This window comes from Haemaphysalis longicornis, unplaced genomic scaffold (assembly GCF_048455015.1).
Source record: "Haemaphysalis longicornis isolate Haplotype H1 unplaced genomic scaffold, Haemaphysalis longicornis Haplotype H1 scaffold_3, whole genome shotgun sequence".
Taxonomy (NCBI): Eukaryota; Metazoa; Arthropoda; class Arachnida; order Ixodida; family Ixodidae; genus Haemaphysalis; species Haemaphysalis longicornis.
In genome coordinates this window covers 191328191-191347424 of record NW_027526335.1, presented here as the reverse complement: position 1 = coordinate 191347424, position 19234 = coordinate 191328191, and the positions used below count along the sequence as shown (strand labels likewise).

Below are 19234 nucleotides of genomic sequence, written 5' to 3'. Positions count from 1 at the left end.
GAGAATGTTATTATGTTGGAGATGTCTAATTTATAGTGGCTTTGTACTATTTGATAGAGAAATTTTAGCCTGGCTAAACCGTTTATTTTAGCTATTTGTGGTAAGTTGGCTCTGGATAACACGGTTGAAAGAGAAGTACGCCCGTAGCTGTTATAGATAAATCGGACACCTTTTTTCTATCTTTTCAAGCTTTTTAATATTGGTTCGAATGAAGGGGTCCCAAAAAATAGCTGCATAATCTAATGAGGGAAGAATAAGAGCTTTATATGCGGTCATTCGGACGTCAAGAGTGCTGAATTTTAAAACTCTTCGTAAATATAAAAGCTTGCAGATGGCATTTCTTGCCACATAATCAATGTAGTGACCCCAATTTAAAGTATTTGAAATCCAGAGGGCCAAGTATTTGTACTCAGATACTTCATGAAGGAAATTGTTGTTCGCGGAATACGTATACACTAAAGGACTCTTCCGGTTAGTAATTCTCATAAATATTGTTTTGTCAAAGTTAATCCACGTTTGCCAGTGGTCACACCAGAGAACAATTTTGTTGAGTGTGTCATTTAAAAGAATCTGATCGGCTACACTGTTCACTTCTGTGTAGATAACACAGTCATCGGCATACAATCGTATTTTCACAGCAATATTGCAAACAATATCATTAACAAAAAAAAAGGGGCCCAAGCACCGACCCCTGAGGGACGCCAGAGTCTACAGAAACATCTTTGGAAGTTTCCCCATTGAATACAACAAACTGTTTACGATAATGTATGCTGTAAGCCAATTTAAGAGCTGATTGTTATTTATAATTTTGAGGAGTTTGTGAAGTAACTTCTTATGAGAGACCTTATCAAACGCTTTTTGGAAATCCATAAAAATTACATGAGTTTCTTTGCCCCTATTAATGGTAAGCGCAAAATCATGTATTGTTTCCGCTAGTTGGGTACACGTAGAATAACCTTTCCGAAATCCATGTTGATGCTTTGTTAAAATATTATGTTGATCGATAAACTGCGTAATGTGGCTATGTATAATATGTTCTAAATGTTTACATGCCGTGAAGGTTAAGGAGATGGGACGATAGTTCTTGATGCAGTTTTTTTTCCCGCTCTTATGTATAGGTTTTACTCTGGCGATTCCCCAGTCGTCCGGTATTTGCCCTTCACACAAAGATTTAGTGAACAGAACACACAAGTATTTCGATGTCCATTCTGAATATCTTTTTAAAAAAGTGTTGGGTATGTCGTCCGGTCCTGGTGCCTTTTTGACATCTAGTTTCAACAGCATGTTCAAAATGCCAGCTTCAGTTATTACAAAGTCTGGTACGGGTGGAAAATTTGCGTCAAAGTTTGGTATTACATTGTCATCAACAGTGAAAATGCTCTTAAACTGCACATTGAAAGCCTCCGAGATTGTTTTTGCGTCGTCTACTTGCTCATATTCAATATCAAATACATCGCACCCGCCAGAAGTCGGACGTACGTGCCGCCTGAATCTCTCAGGGGACGTGGTTGTAAAGTTTGGTAAAGACTCTCCGAAATACCGTTGCTTGTCAGTGCGTACTTGTGTGTTTAGCTTTAATGTAATGTCTGCTATTTCATTTGCAATTCAAGCACAGTTAGAAAATGTTTTCTTTGCATTAAGTCGTTTTAGTTTCCTTGGTAAGCGCAATGAGTCCCGAGAGATCCAGGCTTTTTTGTGCTCCGACCTCTTTACAATCCGGGGAACATATTGGTCAATGCATTCCTTTGCTATTATTTTGAATTTATGCCAAAGCCGTTTATATCTCTGGAATAAAATGAGATCGTAATTAAAGGCAAGCGTGTCAATGATAGAGACTTCGTCTGCTCGAGAAAAGTTAAGGAAACTGGACATTAGGTTTTTGCGTTGGAGTGCTACACCAGTTAATTCAAGTAATACTGCAGAATGATCCGATATGCCTGGTATTACTTCACACGATGTTTTGGCTGTAATCGAGCCACTTGGAAAAATTAAGTCAAGTATTGATTTTGAGTCACCATGAATTCTGGTGTAATTTTTGACTACTTTCTCTAGGTCAAACGCGAAAGCAATATCAAGCATCGTTTCAAAGTGAATATTTCGTTTACCGGGTGTGAAGGTTGACCAATCGACATCGGGAAGATTAAAGTCGCCTGCTAGAATGATTCTGTCCCCAACCCTGACCTGTGCATCTAGATACGTTTTTAGGTTTTCCAGGATGTCACTATCAGAGCCAGGAGGCCTGTACAGAGCACCTATAACGTACCTAACTTTCCCACAGTACACTTTGCAAAAGATAGCTTCTACCCCAGGCACGTCAGGCATTCTTTTCGTACTTAAGCTTTTAATATACACGATAGCAATGCCACCACCTTTATTCTCGCGGTCTTTTTTATGCACACTGTACGCAGAGGGGACAAATTCACTGTCATAAATTGACGCATGTAATCATGTTTCTGTGAGGATAGCAATGTCAACGCTGTGGGTCAACAACAATGTCTCTAGCTCAGTAACCTTATTACCGATACTTCTGCAATTCACGTTCAGTATTTCAACGGACAGGTTGTCCTGCTGTTGCCGTCAATTATCCTGTTTATTTAGCCTATAACGTGAACCGGTAGTTTCGCTCCACCCAAACATGACGTCATCCACACTTAGTTTATCATAAAAGAGCTTTACTTTCGTTTCGTTATCCCTTTCACCAGCTGAGCTGTTCCACAATTTTTTTCTATTTCTCTTACCCTGTAGTAAAAATCTTTCGATATTGATATCGAACTTCCCCGAAGTTTATTACAGTTTTTTAATACAACTGCTTTTTCTCGATAATCCAGGAACTTGAGAATAACAGGTTGGGATTTATCTTTGGCCTTCTGCCCGATGCGATGACATCTTTCGATGCCCGAGATTGCAACCTGCAGCGTGTCTCTGAAAATGTCATCGTTCACTTTTTTAGCAGGTTATCTGCAGTTTCCCCACGTGGTTCTTCTATACCGTATATTACGAGGTTAATTCGGCGGCTTCTATTTTCCAGTTCATCAACCTTATTCGCCAAGAAGACAATCTCTTCGTTTAATTTTGTCACTGTTCCTTCCACATCTTGGACTTTAGAGGGTAGAGAACTGAGTTTTTCTAGTTGTTCGTCCACTTTCTCAATGCGCTCTGCTATCGCCGAAATCTTCTTTTCTATCAAGTCTTGCGAAGCCTGTATTTTTTCAATGCAGGAATGTGTTTTAGCTTGACCCTCTAAGATTTTTGCCAACATTGCACTATCTCTGGGACCAGGGTTTGCTTCAATATCCCCGCATACAAGCAGATCAACCGACAGTGAATAAATACATGTGAGCAAAGTTTTCACACGCAGTGGGCAGGGCAGCAGCAGCAAGTAACGATTATCGCTTCTATAATAATATCCAGGTAAGTAACTACTAACCTGTATCATGAAGCAGAAAGACGTTCTAGGCATGTTGCCCTTGCCGCTGCCGCAATGCCCACCTAAGGTCCAAGCTTTTGGCGGTGCTTTTGTAGCCTTTGGGAGGGTCACGTGCAAACTTCAAACAATAATTCAAACTTCATAATAATGCAAACTTCAAACTTCAAAAAGCAAACTTCAAACAATAATTCTAGATAATAAGGTCCACAGATGACGGAGTGGAGACTCGCCAGCAACTTGCACTGCCCCTGTGGCATCGCTGGGACAAGACTAGTGGGGTAGTACATGGTCGACAAAAGCCCTAAAAAAACATGACTGTGTAATTGTGGTGGGCCATAGGTTCCATTAGATTGTGCTGTCTGATTGTTAGTATGTAGTTAGCACATTGACTACGCTCTTTCGCTACCTCAAAAATAACCTTACTGATTACAATGAAAAGTGAAAAATTTGGATCAGCAATAACTATTTGTGCATATGAGACCCTCTCTGGGCCCAGAATGGAATCGGGTGTCACTGAAAGCCAGTCCTTTAAAATAAAATAAAGATGTATGTTGTTTTCATGGTCCTTTAAACGGAGCAACTTCTTGCAATACAGTTGACCTCTTATAACGAACACATCGGGACCCTGAACTCAGTTCGTTATATCCGCTTTTCGCTTTTTATCTGGACACAAAATCTATGTATGCAAATGGTAACCGGAAACGTATATTTGTTCGTTATAGTCGCAATTTCGCTAAAAGTGGGTTCGCTATAAGTTGGCTATACTGAACTTTAGTTTGAAAAACATTTTTTGGCTGTATTCACTGTGCATACCAAAATCACTGTCACTAATCACACTGTTGCAAAATAAAGAGAAAGTAGAAGAAGACCAAAAAATGTTTGAAGTAACCACGTGAAGCCACTCTGGCGAGGGATGCGACAAGGTATACTCGGTGACAAGTTCAAGGAACACCGAAGGGCAAAAGCAAGTTGGCTGATAACAGTAATCAGAGTGTCGTGAATTGCAATAATACCACTTGTAGCACCACCTCGTCTTGTTTGGGAAGTGCAACAGACGCTCAAACAGGTGACTTTTTTTCGAGCAGCTCCGTCACCCTCCCTACGCTGCATTACACAGTGGGTTGAGACTCGAGATACTTTCACCATGTCTCCCGTAACCGCCTGAAAGGAGTCGGCGCTTAAAAACCGGTAAAAACGGAGGGCTAGCATCAGCTGTTGCAGTGTAGGCAGTGGCAGTCCCCGGCTGTCATCGAACACGGGCTTTGACGGGCGCTCATCGATTACCGCGGTATTTTCTGCTTTTACTCGTTGTATACGCGTCACGAAACACAAGATCACTGGCACGACAGACTGCCTCGAAGCGGGCGATCCGTCACCCAACGTCGTTCCGCTGCATCTGCGAGTGCCGAGCCACATGGTGGAATAACAAAGTTGCCTTGAAGCTAGCTAAGAAACAGGCTTGAATTTCTGCCGACAAAATCAGTCGAAGTCTGCTTGAAGTACAGCTTGAAGGCGCAGTGGGTCTTTGAAACGAGGGAAGCCGACTCAGACAGCGGCAACTTTGGCTCGGTTTAAGTTGAGAAGATAGATCTGTGAATTCTGCGGGTACATAGAGTGCGGGCATATTCCTTAACCTTTTGCAATACTTTCTTAGGGACTGCGGTGATTGACGAGCCATAACTATTTTCCTGTTCAAGCAAGTCTTATTCACAAGCTATTTAAAGAAAGTAGGCTTTAGTTTTATGCAAGCTTGTCGTGATGTATTTCTTTTGTGCACTTTAGTAACCTTATAGCTTCTATGCAAACACGATCCATAGTTTTTATTTGTAGAACTGACATAATTGCTCCAAAGCCCCTTAGTACAGTGCCTGTTCTCTTTCAATGTGTATGGCCCGCAGTGTTTGTCGTGCATTACGCATGTTTAATTTTATCGGAGAGGATGTTCTTGTTCTCTGGACGTTCCTGACTTTCCTGTGTGTGGCGCCTGCTGCCATGTGACAAAGGGGGAGGGGTGCTGCGTCCCTATTAAGCTGGCATTGTGTCGTGGAAGCTGCTGATGGTGTTCCAAAAAACCAAGCACCGCAAGAAAAGAACGCTTCCCATGGTCGGTATCGAAGTTTATTCCGCCATTCTGACACGCCATTCATATATGCAGAGCTTCGCAGGTGATCCGTGCGCTCCGTCGTTGCCACGGACGCCCCCGTTGCTGGGTCGCACTGCACGCCGGGAGATGAGCGGCTAATTTGTAATGGGGGCGCAGCAGAATCATGTCCCTGTTGACCGCGGGGCTGTTGGCACGCACGCTGCGTTGATTGACCGCGCTGCATGCCGGGAGGTGAGCGGCTGATTTGAAGGTTGTCGAGAAGTATAGCGTGACAGCAGACACGCCAGTTGGAATTATTTTGTATGTGATCAGGTGATTCTTTATGTGATGAGGGGTGATCTGTTGTGGGGGGGGGGGCTACTGTTTACCTTTATGATCGGGTCAAGCTCAGCCTCTGGGCTGAGTGTGTTTTGTATTTGGTTGCACCAGGGTTTGGTTTGTGGTTGATTGGGTATGGGTTTAGGTTTGGTCAAGGGTTTGTTTAGGGTTTGGAGTTTTCTTTTGGTTTATACTGATTGCGGACTATTGTCGTGCGCACCCCTGTTCTCGTTGTCTGAGGGATCGGTTAGTTTGTTTTGTGCATGTCTCCTACGCACCATGTACCTTTGACGTGTAATAAACTTATTATGATAATGAAATTCGTGTTTCAGATTATCTCATCATGCCGCATCATATTTTTATTTCATTAACTGTAGTCTGCTGTGGTTATATACCATTAGTGCCTTTGATTATATTTTTGTGCTTTACCAGCGTCCCCTCGCGTTCGCTGGACCCTTTGGTCTTCTCAACAAGTGTTGCAGTATACCAATACTCCGTCGTTATTTCCGGGCATTGTAATAAATAATTGACTGATTGACTAATAAAAATAATAATAATAATAATAATCAATCAATCAATCAATCAATCAATGTTTATTATAGTGCCCAGGAACAGCGGAGGCCTTCGTGCTGGAGCACTCAGAGGGGAAAATGCAGCACTGTAGTAAATCAACAATTTGCTAATAAACACTCAGTGAGAAAAAAAAAGAAAGAAAGACTACAAAAAACGGCGAAAAAGATTAGAAATAAAATAGTGCTATCCAACCGACTTTACACAATCAAGTCGTGCTGGCGCACAGAAAAGGTATAAGACAGCAATGAAATGCATCAACAGCTGGCAAAATAACAGTTAGTGAGCAAAAAATAAGAAGAAACTACAACTTCAAAGAAGAATAGAATACCATAGTGTAATTTTAGGCAACATTACACAATCAATAGAAACTGTAATGTCTAGTCAGTTGCAAGAAGACATCTTACAATAAGCGTAACTATACGGAAGGGTGAGTGAAAAGAAGAAAGTTTTTACAAGATTCGGGAAGCGTACATTTTCAGTTTCAAATGGACGCATGAAGTGAATATGGCAACTTTTAATGATAAAAACGACAGAAAAAGAAAAATTCTACGATAATTACAGTCGCAGTATCAACACAATACACGAATAACCAGGAACAAGAACAACCTCGGTAGTCAATGCACACGTCAGGACGATAAGTGAAGAAAAAGAGCACTGCCAAGATGAACCTAGTGTGTCAGAGCTGACAACCCGGCCAAAAACTCCCGAAGAGGACGCTGAAAGATATCGAGCTTCTCGGAGTGAACATTATGCAGATGCTGCATCCTTTGAAGAGGAGAACGTGTGCTGAGAGCTCCAGCTGCTTTAAAAGGGTGGGCGAGCCTTGTAGCTTTTTGTGGAACGCGAAAACTGATTGATTCAAGTAGTTCCGGGCATAAAATAATACCATGAAGCAATTTGTACATGAAAAGAAGGTCTGAGTGGGTCCGCCGGGAACTTAGAGAAACAGTTATAGGGATAGGCTCCGAAGGAAAACGATGATTAAATATTGATGAAAATTTGGTTTGTACACGCTTTATACGTTGACAGTTGGAACTACAGGTTCCATTCCAAACGACAGAAGCATATTCTAGTTGCGGAATACAAAGCGTTCTGAATAGTTTTAGGAATGAAGAAGGAAACCGGAATTCTCGAGAAAACCTGCAAACAGCTCCAAGAGAGCGTAGCGCCCGCCTAGTAAGTTAAGTGACATGAGGTGAGAAAGTTAAGGCACTGTCGAAAAGCACGCCGAGGTCTCTGATCTCTTCAACTCTAAACAAGTAACCGGCGTTAATACTGTAGCAAAATAAAATGCGGTTCGTTTTCCTGCTATAAGACATGACCTTTGTTTTTGTAGAGTTAAGATTTAATCTATTGTCTGAGCACCACTTGGAAAATGAGGATATATCTTGCTCCAGGGAAATGCAGTCATTAATGGACTCAATCCGTCTGAATATTTTAATGTCGTCAGCGTAAAGAAGGAAAGAAGACATCTTGATTGCGGCTGACACATCATTAACAAAAATGGAGAACAAGAGAGGCCTCAAAACGGAGCCTTAAGGCACACCGCTTGTTGATCTGTACAGAGCAGACGTCTGCCCGTTAACGCTAACGAAACTGAACCGGTTATCTAGATAACTACCCAACAATGCCACGAGTGGTGTATCAATTCCTACCTGTAAAAGCTTTTTAAGTAACAGCGTGTGGCAGACAACGTCAAATGCTTTGCTCAGATCACAGTAGACGACGTCGAGCTGGCCCCTCTCAGAAATGGCTGCCGAGGCCAGCTCCATAAAGCAGGAGAGATTAGTTGTTGTCGACCTTCCTTATATTGACACGGCTGGTAATGAGTTTGAACTTTGACGCCATGCCCTGGGCAGGCATTCACCAACCGCTCTTGTTTCTCCACATACCCAACTTGGGGGATAGCCGCTGATAACTTGTGGAGACGACGACGACGCAGAAAGGGACCCGGAGAAGAAGAGAAGGAAGAGGAGCTCGAGAGTTCGGCAAAGGCTAGAGGTTCGCAGCTTGCTTGTGGGCACAAGTTCGCCTGTGTAAATAAACCATTCCGCTAGTAGTTTTGTTTATACCGTGACAGAAGTGGTGGAGGTGCGGGGTACATGATACCCGGTTCATCAAGGGCTTCGAGTAAGCTCCAGGACACCCCGATCACGCCTGTTCACGAGAGGACCAGCCGCCGCCTACTTGGTCTGCCGGTGGAGTACGGGCTGCTTCCAGATCGCAAAGCCAGGATGACGGGACGGGACAACGGCGCACCGGTCCCACCTGAGACTCCCATGACACTTGGGTACGTGGTCCAGCAGCAACGGGTGCCGAAGTCCTTTTATGGCAAACCTTTCGAAGATGCGGAGGACTGGCTCGACCAGTTTGAGCGTGTCGCCAGATTCAACGGTTGGAATGAGCAGCGTAAGCTTCACAATGCCTACTATGCTCTGGAAGAATCCGCGCGTACCTGGTTTGAAAACAACGAAGCTGCAATGACCTCCTGGGAGGCTTTTCGCCAGCGGCTACTCGCTACCTATGTGAGCATGGACCGCAAAGAAAAGGCTGAGATTGCGCTGCAGGCGAGGAACCAACGTCCGAATGAGAGCGTTGCCATGTACGTCGAAGACATGGTTAGCTTATTTCGGCGCGCAGATCCATCCATGCCCGAGGACAAGAAGTTGCGGCATTTGATGCGCGGCGTGAAGCAAGAGATCTTCGCCGGACTGATGAGGGGTCCTCCAAAAACAGTCCCCGAATTTGTTGAAGAGGCCACCGCGATAGAGAGGGCGCTTCAACAAAGGGCACGGCAGTATAGCCGCCGGGAAACTGCCGTCTCTTGTACGAACGTTCTGACAGCGCTGGAAGGCAACGTCGACGGCCTTTGTGAACTGGTCAGAAGGATAGTCCGGGAGGAGCTGCAGGCAGTGCTTCATGGTGAGGTGCGCCGTCCCACTGTGTCAGTTACTGAGCTCGTTAGGGACGAAATCAGGAGGGCTGTGCGGGTTCCCGAACCAGCTGACGAGTGTGCACGGCCAGCGCTGCCCAGATCTACGTATGCAGAGACCCTGCGTCAGTCCCACTACTGTCCTCCGCCTACTATCGCCACTGTTGAACCGCCACCAACCGCCGTAAACTTCATGCCGCGTCCCGCCGCGCCACGTCCCGCCGTGCTGTACTCAGAAGAGAGAAATTCCCGGAAAAGTGATATCTGGCGCACCCCTGACCGCACAGCCCTTTGCTTCCACTGCGGGGAGGCTGGTCATATGTATCGCGCGTGCCCATACCGCCAGGCCGGTTTGCGTGGGTTCGCACTCAATGCACCGCGTCCACGAAACGGAGAACGTCCGCCTGAGATAGCAAGATACCTCGCTGAACGTCACGACATGTTCCCCCACCGACGCTCTGAGTCCCGTTCACCGTCCCCGAACCGACGCCGCTCCTTCAGTCCTCGCTTCGCGCCCAACTCCACCAACCGCCTATCGCGCAGCCCTGAAAGCCGGGGAAACTAAAGTCAGCGACCCCTGGATGTGAGGCCGCTGATGACGAATCGCTCGAAGATCCTCCATTGCGACGACGACGACGGGAGCGACCGGATACCAACGACGAGACGCCCAGTGACAACAAAATCTGCACCACCCAACCGGCTTCCTGCGACCTACTTGTACGAATCGACGACTTTCCGACGACTGCGTTGGCCGACACGGGTGCAGATTACTCCGTTATTAGCAAGGCTCTAGCGATTTCACTTAAGAAAGTTATCACCCCTTGGACAGGCCTACAAATTCGCACAGCTGGGGGTCATCTACTTACACCTGCCGGTATATGCACTGCGCGGGTCGAGATCCGCGGCTTCAAGTACATCGGCACCTTCGTAGTACTTCCCGATTGTTCGAGGGATTTGATACTGGGCATGGACTTTCTCAACTCGTATGGGGCCGTTATTGACTTACCGAAGTCCACAATCACCTTCTCCACAAAGAAAGCTATAGCCGGAAGCATCACCGACCGACATGACACGGCCCTTCGCATTGTCGACGACAACGTAACGCTTCCCGCTCGCACAAGCGTACTTGTCGACGTTAGAAGTGACGCATTCGTCGACTACGAAGGTATAGCCGAACGAAATATCCGGTTGCTACTGGACAAGGGTATCTGTGTCGCAAGAGGGTTTGTACACCTTCAGAATGGGTGCACACCCGTCTTACTTACCAACTTCACAAATGAGCGTCGCCACCTCGCGAAAGGTACCACCGTTGCATTCATCGAGGAAGTCGCCGAAGTGACCAATTTAACCACATTGGGGACAACTTCGGATGAGTCACCGACAGCTGACATACACATACCCGTGGAAATCGACCAGAAACTCTCGACCACAGAGAAGGATGCTTTAATACGCCTTGTGCGCGAATTCTCCGATTGCTTTGCCACGACATCTAAAGTGCGCCGTACGCCGGTCGCGAAGCACCGAATAATTACGGACGAGTCCGCCAGGCCTGTGCGGCAGCACCCGTACAGAGTGTCGCCTAAGGAGCGGGAGGCAATCAAGACGCAAGTGGAAGAGATGCTGGCAGATGATGTTATCCAACCGTCGAGAAGCGCATGGGCCTCACCTGTCGTGCTAGTAAGAAAAAAAGACAACACCCTCCGTTTCTGCGTTGATTACCGCAGATTGAACAGTGTTACAAAGCGAGACGTCTATCCCCTGCCCAGAATTGATGACACATTAGACCGCCTGCGTGATGCTAAATTCTTTTCTTCATTGGACCTGAAATCTGGCTATTGGCAGATCGAAGTCGACGAGCGAGATCGCGAGAAGACGGCGTTCGTGACACCGGATGGCCTGTACGAATTCAAGGTCCTTCCCTTCGGCCTATGCTCTGCGCCGGCTACGTTCCAGCGCATGATGGACACTGTTCTGGCTGGACTCAAATGGCAGACGTGCCTCGTGTATTTGGATGACGTTGTTGTGTTTTCTCGCACGTTCGCAGAGCATTTGTCCCGCCTGAAAAGTGTCCTGGAAGCCATTCGTGCAGCGCAGTTAACTATCAAGCCGGAGAAATGTCACCTAGGTTTTCAAGAGCTTAAATTTCTGGGCCATGTTGTGAGTGCTAATGGCGTTCGACCAGACCCCGAAAAAACGACTGCTGTAGCCTCGTTTCCTCGACCCAGTGATAAGAAGGCTATCAGACGCTTCTTGGGACTTTGCGCATACTACAGACGCTTTGTGGAAGGCTTTTCTCACATAGCGGAGCCCCTCACGCGACTTATGAAAGATAGCGTAGCCTTCGAATGGAGTGAGGAACAGCAGAATGCGTTTGACACACTCCGTGAGCGCTTGCAAACTGCACCCGTGCTGGCTCACTTCGACGATGCTTCGGACACCGAAATTCGTACTGACGCCAGCAACGTTGGCATCGGTGCCATTCTCGTACAGTGGCAGAACGGTGTAGAAAAAGTGATAGCATACGCTAGCCGCGCTCTTTCCAAAGCGGAAAGTAACTATTCCGCGACAGAGAAAGAATGCCTAGCAGTAGTGTGGGCTATCAGCAAGTTCCGCCCGTACTTGTACGGTAGGCCGTTCCGTGCTGTTAGCGACCACCATTCCCTCTGCTGGCTCGCAAACCTCAAAGACCCGTCCGGACGGCTTGCTCGATGGAGCTTACGGCTACAAGAATACGACATCACGGTCGTATACAAATCGGGTAGGAAACACTGTGACGCTGACTGCTTGTCCCGAGCACCGCTTCCGGCCGGATCGTCCGACGCCGACGAGGAATATCCGTTCATCGGAGTCGTTCATATTGCGGATATGGCAGCACATCAATTGGCCGACGCAGAATTGCGACCACTCATTGAATACCTTCGCGGAAACGTTACCACGGCTCCACGCGCCTTTCTTCGGGGACTAAATTCTTACTGCCTACTAGACGACGTACTGTACAAAAGGAATCACGACCATAGCAAGGAGAAGTTTCTCCTCGTCATTCCGTCAGCATTACGAACTGAACTTTTACAGGCCTGCCATGATGAACCAACCGCTGGGCACCTAGGAGTCAGCCGCACGTTTGCAAGAATCCATCAGAAATACTACTGGCCCAAACTACTAACATCAGTGCAGCAGTATGTGAGGACCTGCCGTGACTGCCAGCGACGCAAGGCACCAACCGTCAAACCCGCAGGACTACTACATCCGCTGGATCCGCCGGACGCACCATTTCGCCAAATTGGAATGGATCTACTTGGCCCATTCCCGAGGTCGTCATCGGGGAACAAGTGGATTATCGTTGCTACGGATTATTTGACGCGGTACGCTGAGACGGCAGCGCTTCCACGTGCAACTGCTGCAGAGGTGGCCAAATTTTTTCTCTACAACATCGTTCTCCGACATGGCGCGCCTGCTGTTATTATAACAGACCGCGGCACAGCATTCACCGCAGACTCAGTGCAGGACGTCCTCCGGTTGACGCACAGCGCTCATCGGAAAAGTACCGCATACCATCCCCAAACAAACGGCTTGACGGAGCGACTAAACCGAACATTGGCAGATATGCTGTCTATGTACATTGACCTTCACCACAAGACCTGGGACGAAATTCTTCCCTACGCCACCTTCGCTTACAATACGGCTGTGCAGGAAACTACTCACTTCACTCCGTTTGAACTTGTGTACGGTCGCGAGGTCACTACGACGCTAGACGCAATGCTGCCTGTTGACAACGGTGCAATAACCAACGACAATATCGAAAACCTGACGCAGAGAGCTGAAGAGGCTCGCCAGCTGGCCCGCTTTCGAATCCGCACACAGCAAGAAATTGATACCCGACGGTACAATACCGGACGTCGCGATGTGGAGTACCGACCCGGCGATCTCGTACGGGTATGGACACCCGTTCGCCGTCGCGGCCTTTCAGAGAAGCTACTACGGCGTTACTTCGGGCCTTATAAGGTTCTGTCGCGTCTATCGGACGTTACCTACGTCGTGGTTCCAGAAGGAAACGCGTGTTCCTCTCCAAGGCGTCAACATTGCCCAGACGTTGTACATGTCGTACGCCTGAAACCGTATCACGCCCGATGACAAGGCGATGACTGTTCGTCCGCGTTGGCGTCCCCGCCGCATGCTGACGTTGTAACCAAGTGGTTATGATTATCCTCTTGTTTTGAACGAGTGGCATCGGGTCGATGCCATCCAGGAGGGGGGGCAATGACACGGCTGGTAATGAGTTTGAACTTTGACGCCATGCCCTGGGCAGGCATTCACCAACCGCTCTTGTTTCTCCACATACCCAACTTGGGGGATAGCCGCTGATAACTTGTGGAGACGACGACGACGCAGAAAGGGACCCGGAGAAGAAGAGAAGGAAGAGGAGCTCGAGAGTTCGGCAAAGGCTAGAGGTTCGCAGCTTGCTTGTGGGCACAAGTTCGCCTGTGTAAATAAACCATTCCGCTAGTAGTTTTGTTTATACCGTGACAATATAAAGCCGTGCTGTTTACTTACAAGAAAATTCTGTACAGAACTTGACAGTAATTTGTACAGCGCTGTATTAAACAGCTTGGAACAAGCACAAAGGAGAGAAACTGCTCTGTAGTTTGTTGCATCCGATTTGGAGCCTGACTTGAAAATAGGACGCACTCGAGAAATTTTCCACGCGAGAGGGAACACGTTTGTTTTTAGACACTGGTTAAATATCACCGTCAAAACAGGTACAAAAATGCTGCCGTATGTTTTGAGAATAGCTGGAGGTATTCCGTCAGCTCCACACGACAATGACGGTTTCATGCGCTTTAGGCTCTCCAAAACCAACTGCTCGTCCATAAGCACTAAGCTAGAGCCTTGCACGCGATTTAACAATATGTTCATTTCAGAGACGTCACGCTGGCCGCATGTGGCCCAGAAGTGCTGAGCAAAGTGGTTGGCGACATTATGAACTTCTTCCCCAGAGGAATCTACAAGATTGATAAGATCATGTGAGTTGTTCTTACGGGACCGGATGTATCTCCAAAATGTTTCAGGCTGAGAATTCGCACTACTCTCTACAGAATCGAGATAGGAGCGCTGGTCCCGCTCATAAAGGTTTTTACATAATTTACGGTAAGAGCAGAAGTTCTGTTTCCATTCGTCATTCCCGGTTTTCTTATACTTTTTGTGGCAGCGGTCTTTTAATTTAAGAGTCGTACGAAGTTCTTTCGAAAACCAATGTGGGTGCTTGGAGTGGTTTGGTTTATACTTGGGAATGAATTGGTCCATACCGCTTTTGACAATTTCGGTGAACCGTTCGACCTGTGCATTGCAATCAGGAAGTTCTTGAATTTCCGACCAATCAAACGAAGAAAAAAAGCTATACAAGCCAATGTAATCCCCACGTGCATAACAGAAGGGAGAGAGTTCATTATACTTTAGTGAGGTACCACAATGCCGAATCGAAACGGGAGCCGAAACTGAAAATGGAGGATGAAGCTTGTCGGATTTGACAAGAGAGATATCCACCATTGATACTCGCGCGTTCTGTATGTTTGAGAAGCAGAGGTCTAAGATATTTTCGGAGCACTTTTTGATGTTATTCAGTTGTGCTATGGATGTGAAATCTAGGAAGTCTAAAACAATGCGAGATTTTTGCTGTACGTAATAATTGTAATGCTGGTTAGTTAGACTGTCCCATTGTACACCAGGTGCATTAAAATCCCCCAGAATGATAAAATGGTGATTTTTGTGTGAAGCGCAAACTTCTTCTACAGAAGTAAGTAGCTCATTGAACGAAGAAATAGGAACATCGGGGGTAATATAAAACGCCCCTATTAAAAGCCTCTCGCCCCCAGTCAGTCGGATGTCCAGCCACACACACTCATTGTCGCCCTCAAGGTCTTGACGCCTCTTACACTGAAGACCACAATCGACCGCAACCAATACGCCCCCTCCCTTTTGTTTAGCCCCAGTAAAATTCCTATCTTTGCGGAAAACTTGGTAATTTGGAGGGAAATAATCATTTGAGCTAATGTCGCTACAGAGCCAGGATTCAGAAATTACAATAATTGGAAAATTTGAGGGAAGTACATTAGCAAAAAATTCGGACGCTTTAGTGCGAAGGCCGCGCGCATTTTGATAGTAAATGTCCACCCTATTGTTAGTTTTTTTCATCGTGTGGGACATCAGTGGAACAGAATATTTTGGGATGCAGCTTTCCGCGGAAAGGTTTGAAAAGGCAGCCCTTCGGCCAGAACAATGGATCGCTCAAACGCTCGAAAGAGTCCTCATCGACCGTAACGCAGAAGGAAGAATATGAACTGTACTTGGACTTCAGCCGCTGACAAGCCAGAGGTATGACATGTACCGTCGAAAGATGCTCCGTTAATTGGGCTGAAGTGGTGCACGGTGACAGTTTAGACATGAAGATGTGTCTCGGACGCTTAATAATATAATAATAATTATTATTATTATTATTATTATTATTATTATTATTATTATTATTATTATTATTGGCCGCATGATGGCGCCCAGTAAGGAAAAGTGCCTTCTCTGCTGCCTGGCTTTCTTCGGCAGGCAGGAGTTTTTTCGATGTTCTGCGTGTAAACGCCGTGCGCACGGAAAGTGCATTGTTCTTCCGGACGAGGAACTGCAGCGTTTGATCTCCGGTGAGCAGCCGTTCGTCTGCAATCTGTGTGTGGCTGCGGCGTCACCCGCTAGGCCTAGCGACCCCGGTGACCAAGCCAGCGAAGACGGTGAGCCAGCGAACATCCCGGCCAAACGAGTGGCGTCCCCTGTCGGAGCAAGCTTCAACCCTTCGGCGGACCTACGCGCAGAGGTAGCTGCGTTGAAGAATCTCCTGTCCGAAGCCTGCGCCAGCCTCTCTTTTCTCGGGGATGTTGTCATCGAGCTGCGCGAGGAAAACCGGCTTCTTCGACGGGATAATGTGGCTGGGCTTGCCCAGCAGGCTGCAATCGTCGCTTCCCTGCGCGAGGAGGTTCGCTGCCTGCGAGGGGAGCTCGCGCGTCCCCCGCCTTCTCCGCCTGCTTCCCCGAAGCCTGCTAATCCTTTCATGCCGCCTGTGACGTCACCGCAGTCTGGTATCCCTACGAGGTCGTCGTTCGCCGAAGCCGCCGCCGGTGCAGCTGGTGAATGTGCCCCCTTCCTGTCCTCTACCACAGCTTCGCCGTTCGTTGACCGCCCCAGCAGTCAACCCGCTACGGCCTTGAGCACTTTGGTTTTCCCTTCGGTCCACCCTCTGCCCCCGCCTCCTAGGTCCGACACTGCGTTTAATGGCCCGCCGACGAACTTGCAGAAGAAAAGGAGCCCTCCCCGCGTGGGTGCGTCGGAAGCTTCTCAGTTGGTTGTGGTACACCGACCACCCAGCTCCAGGGCCATCTTTGTTTCAAAACTGTCGGCTAACACCACATCTGCTCAACTGTTGGCCCACTTGTCAACTGTGCAAGTTACGCCATTGTCGTGCAAATGCCTTAGGACTAAGTACGACTCCTATTCTTCTTTTTGCATAACTGTTAACGAGGAGTGTTTTAGGCGCCTGAGCGACCCGTCTATGTGGCCAAAAGGCTGCCTTTTCAAGCCGTTTCAAGGCAAGGTCCACCCTGGTATGCTGCACAGCTCTGAAATAACTGAAAATGATCAGTAAGTACGAGAGTTTCGACATATACTATCAAAACACTAGAGGTCTACGAACTAAGTCCTCTGAATTTATTAGAAATATTGTATGCTCTAAATTTTCTGCTGTTGTCATTACTGAAACCTGGCTTTCCGATGATATCTCGTCTTCCGACTATTTCCCTTCTAACTATCAAATCTTTAGAAGCGACAGAAAATTAACTGGACCTAAACAAAAAGGTGGCGGGGTTCTCGTTGCCGTTGATCATTCAGTGCATTGCATGCGGCGTGCTGACCTCGAGACCCTAGACGAATCAGTCTGGCTTGAGGTAGGCCTCACGAAGGGCGAGAAGCTACTCATCGGTGCATTCTATATATCCCCGGATGTATTACCTTCCGAATTTAATCGAACACTTACATCCATAAAAAATGTCTCAAATGCACACTCCAACCATAAGCTCATCATACTTGGAGACTTCAACACCCCAGGTATTCGCTGGAACAGTCTTTCCTTTGAGCACAAAAACCATTATGCAGCGCAGAAATGCAGCATGCTATTAGATTTTCAGTCGTTTACCTCTATGCAGCAGTTTTGCCGCATAGAAAACTCTTGTGGTAATGTTCTAGATGTGTGCTTCTCAAACTTAGAAAACGTACAAGTGTGTGCCTCCGAAATATCCCTTGTGCACCTCGACAAGTTTCACCCCCCTCTTATTGTCTCTGTCTCGGTCGCGACCCAGCATCGCTCTGGCGGTGTTGACAATTGTTCAGTCCCGCGATATGCTTTCAAGCGTGGAGATTATGCTGGGCTGTATCACTTTTATTCATCTGCTGAATGGTCTAGTGTTTTGGATGTCAATGATGTTGATGAACAGGTTCGACGTTTTACCGAAATAGTCAGAAGTGGCATGGAAAAGTATATCCCTTGTTATAAGCCTGTTCCTTCCAAATTTCCCCACTGGTTTTCTAAAGAACTTCGAAGTTCGCTTAAACTTAAGGATAGCGCCCACAAAAAGGCCAAGCTTTCTGGGCTTGACAAGTGGAAAGCGGAGTTTAGTCGGTATCGCTCACTTTGTAAAATCCTCTACCGGCGTGACCACCAGCTTTATATAGAATCGTTAGAGGCTGCTGCGTCTCAGAAACCGGCTGAATTCTGGAGGTATGTACGCGGCCGTTCTAAGGCGTCTAAAGAACACGTTAGCCTGCTTAATTCCGATGGTGAAGACGTTGAGGATGTTGCCACTAGTTTTGCTCAGTACTTTCATTCTGTCTTTCAACTGCCAGATGGCAACGACGAACGCCTATCGTTTAATAACTCTAATTTTAACACACTTAGGTTCGATGAAAAAATTGTCAATGATAGCCTTCAACGGATGAAACCATCATTTTCCTGTGGTGCAGATGGAATTCCAGCAGCCCTCATGAAGGCTTACGGCAACATTTTTGTGCCTGTCTTAACTTCCATTTATAATAACTGCTTACTTTTAGGTAAATTTCCTCGTGCATGGAAGATCGCTCGAATTTTTCCAATATTTAAGTCTGGTGATAAGTCAGCCGTTTCTAACTATCGCCCGATCTCACTACTTTGTGTCGCCTCAAAACTCTTTGAGTCAGCTCTGCACAAAGTTCTTGCTGCCTGCGTCAAGAACGTTGTGATACCAAATCAGCACGGCTTTTTCTCGGGTCGATGGACGGTCACAAATCTTGCAAGCTTTATGACACAGGCTTCGGCTGCAGTTTGTGAAAACGGCCAGTTGGGCGTTATTTATTTTGACCTCAGTAAGGCGTTTGATGTGGTGAACCATCGGTTATTAATTAACAAGCTTGCTAAGTCCGGTGTAGACGCAAGCCTTGTTGCCTTGTTGTCCAACTATCTCCTTGACCGGTCCTTTTATGTAGATGTTAACTACAAAAAGTCTAGTGTTTACCCTGCAACAAGTGGTGTACCCCAGGGTTCCGTGCTGGGTCCATTATTGTTTTCTGTCTTTATCAATGATGTTTCAACAGTGTTAACAAACTCTTCTTTTCTTCTCTATGCTGATGATATCAAACTATTTAGGCACATTAGCGGTGTTCAGGACTGCTGTGCCTTGCAGAGGGATGTGTCGGAATTATCGGTCTGGTGCAGGAAAAACTGCCTAATTTTAAACCCCACTAAAACAAAGATTGTCACCTACAGCCGGAAAACCCACCGTCTGCTGTTTTCCTACAGTATTGAGGGAGCTCCTCTGCA

The 19234-nt window shown here is 46.8% G+C and overlaps 1 protein-coding gene across 1 annotated transcript in view; it reads right to left on the bottom strand.

The window, feature by feature from the left end:
• The window catches only part of LOC144175611 (uncharacterized), a 267171-nt gene that overhangs the window by 185157 nt on the left and 62780 nt on the right, over positions 1-19234 (bottom strand). Inside the window, exon 4 of the mRNA XM_077704668.1 lies at positions 10030-10037. Coding sequence (XP_077560794.1) covers positions 10030-10037 — 8 coding nt within the window. The remainder of the gene's footprint in view (positions 1-10029; positions 10038-19234) is intronic.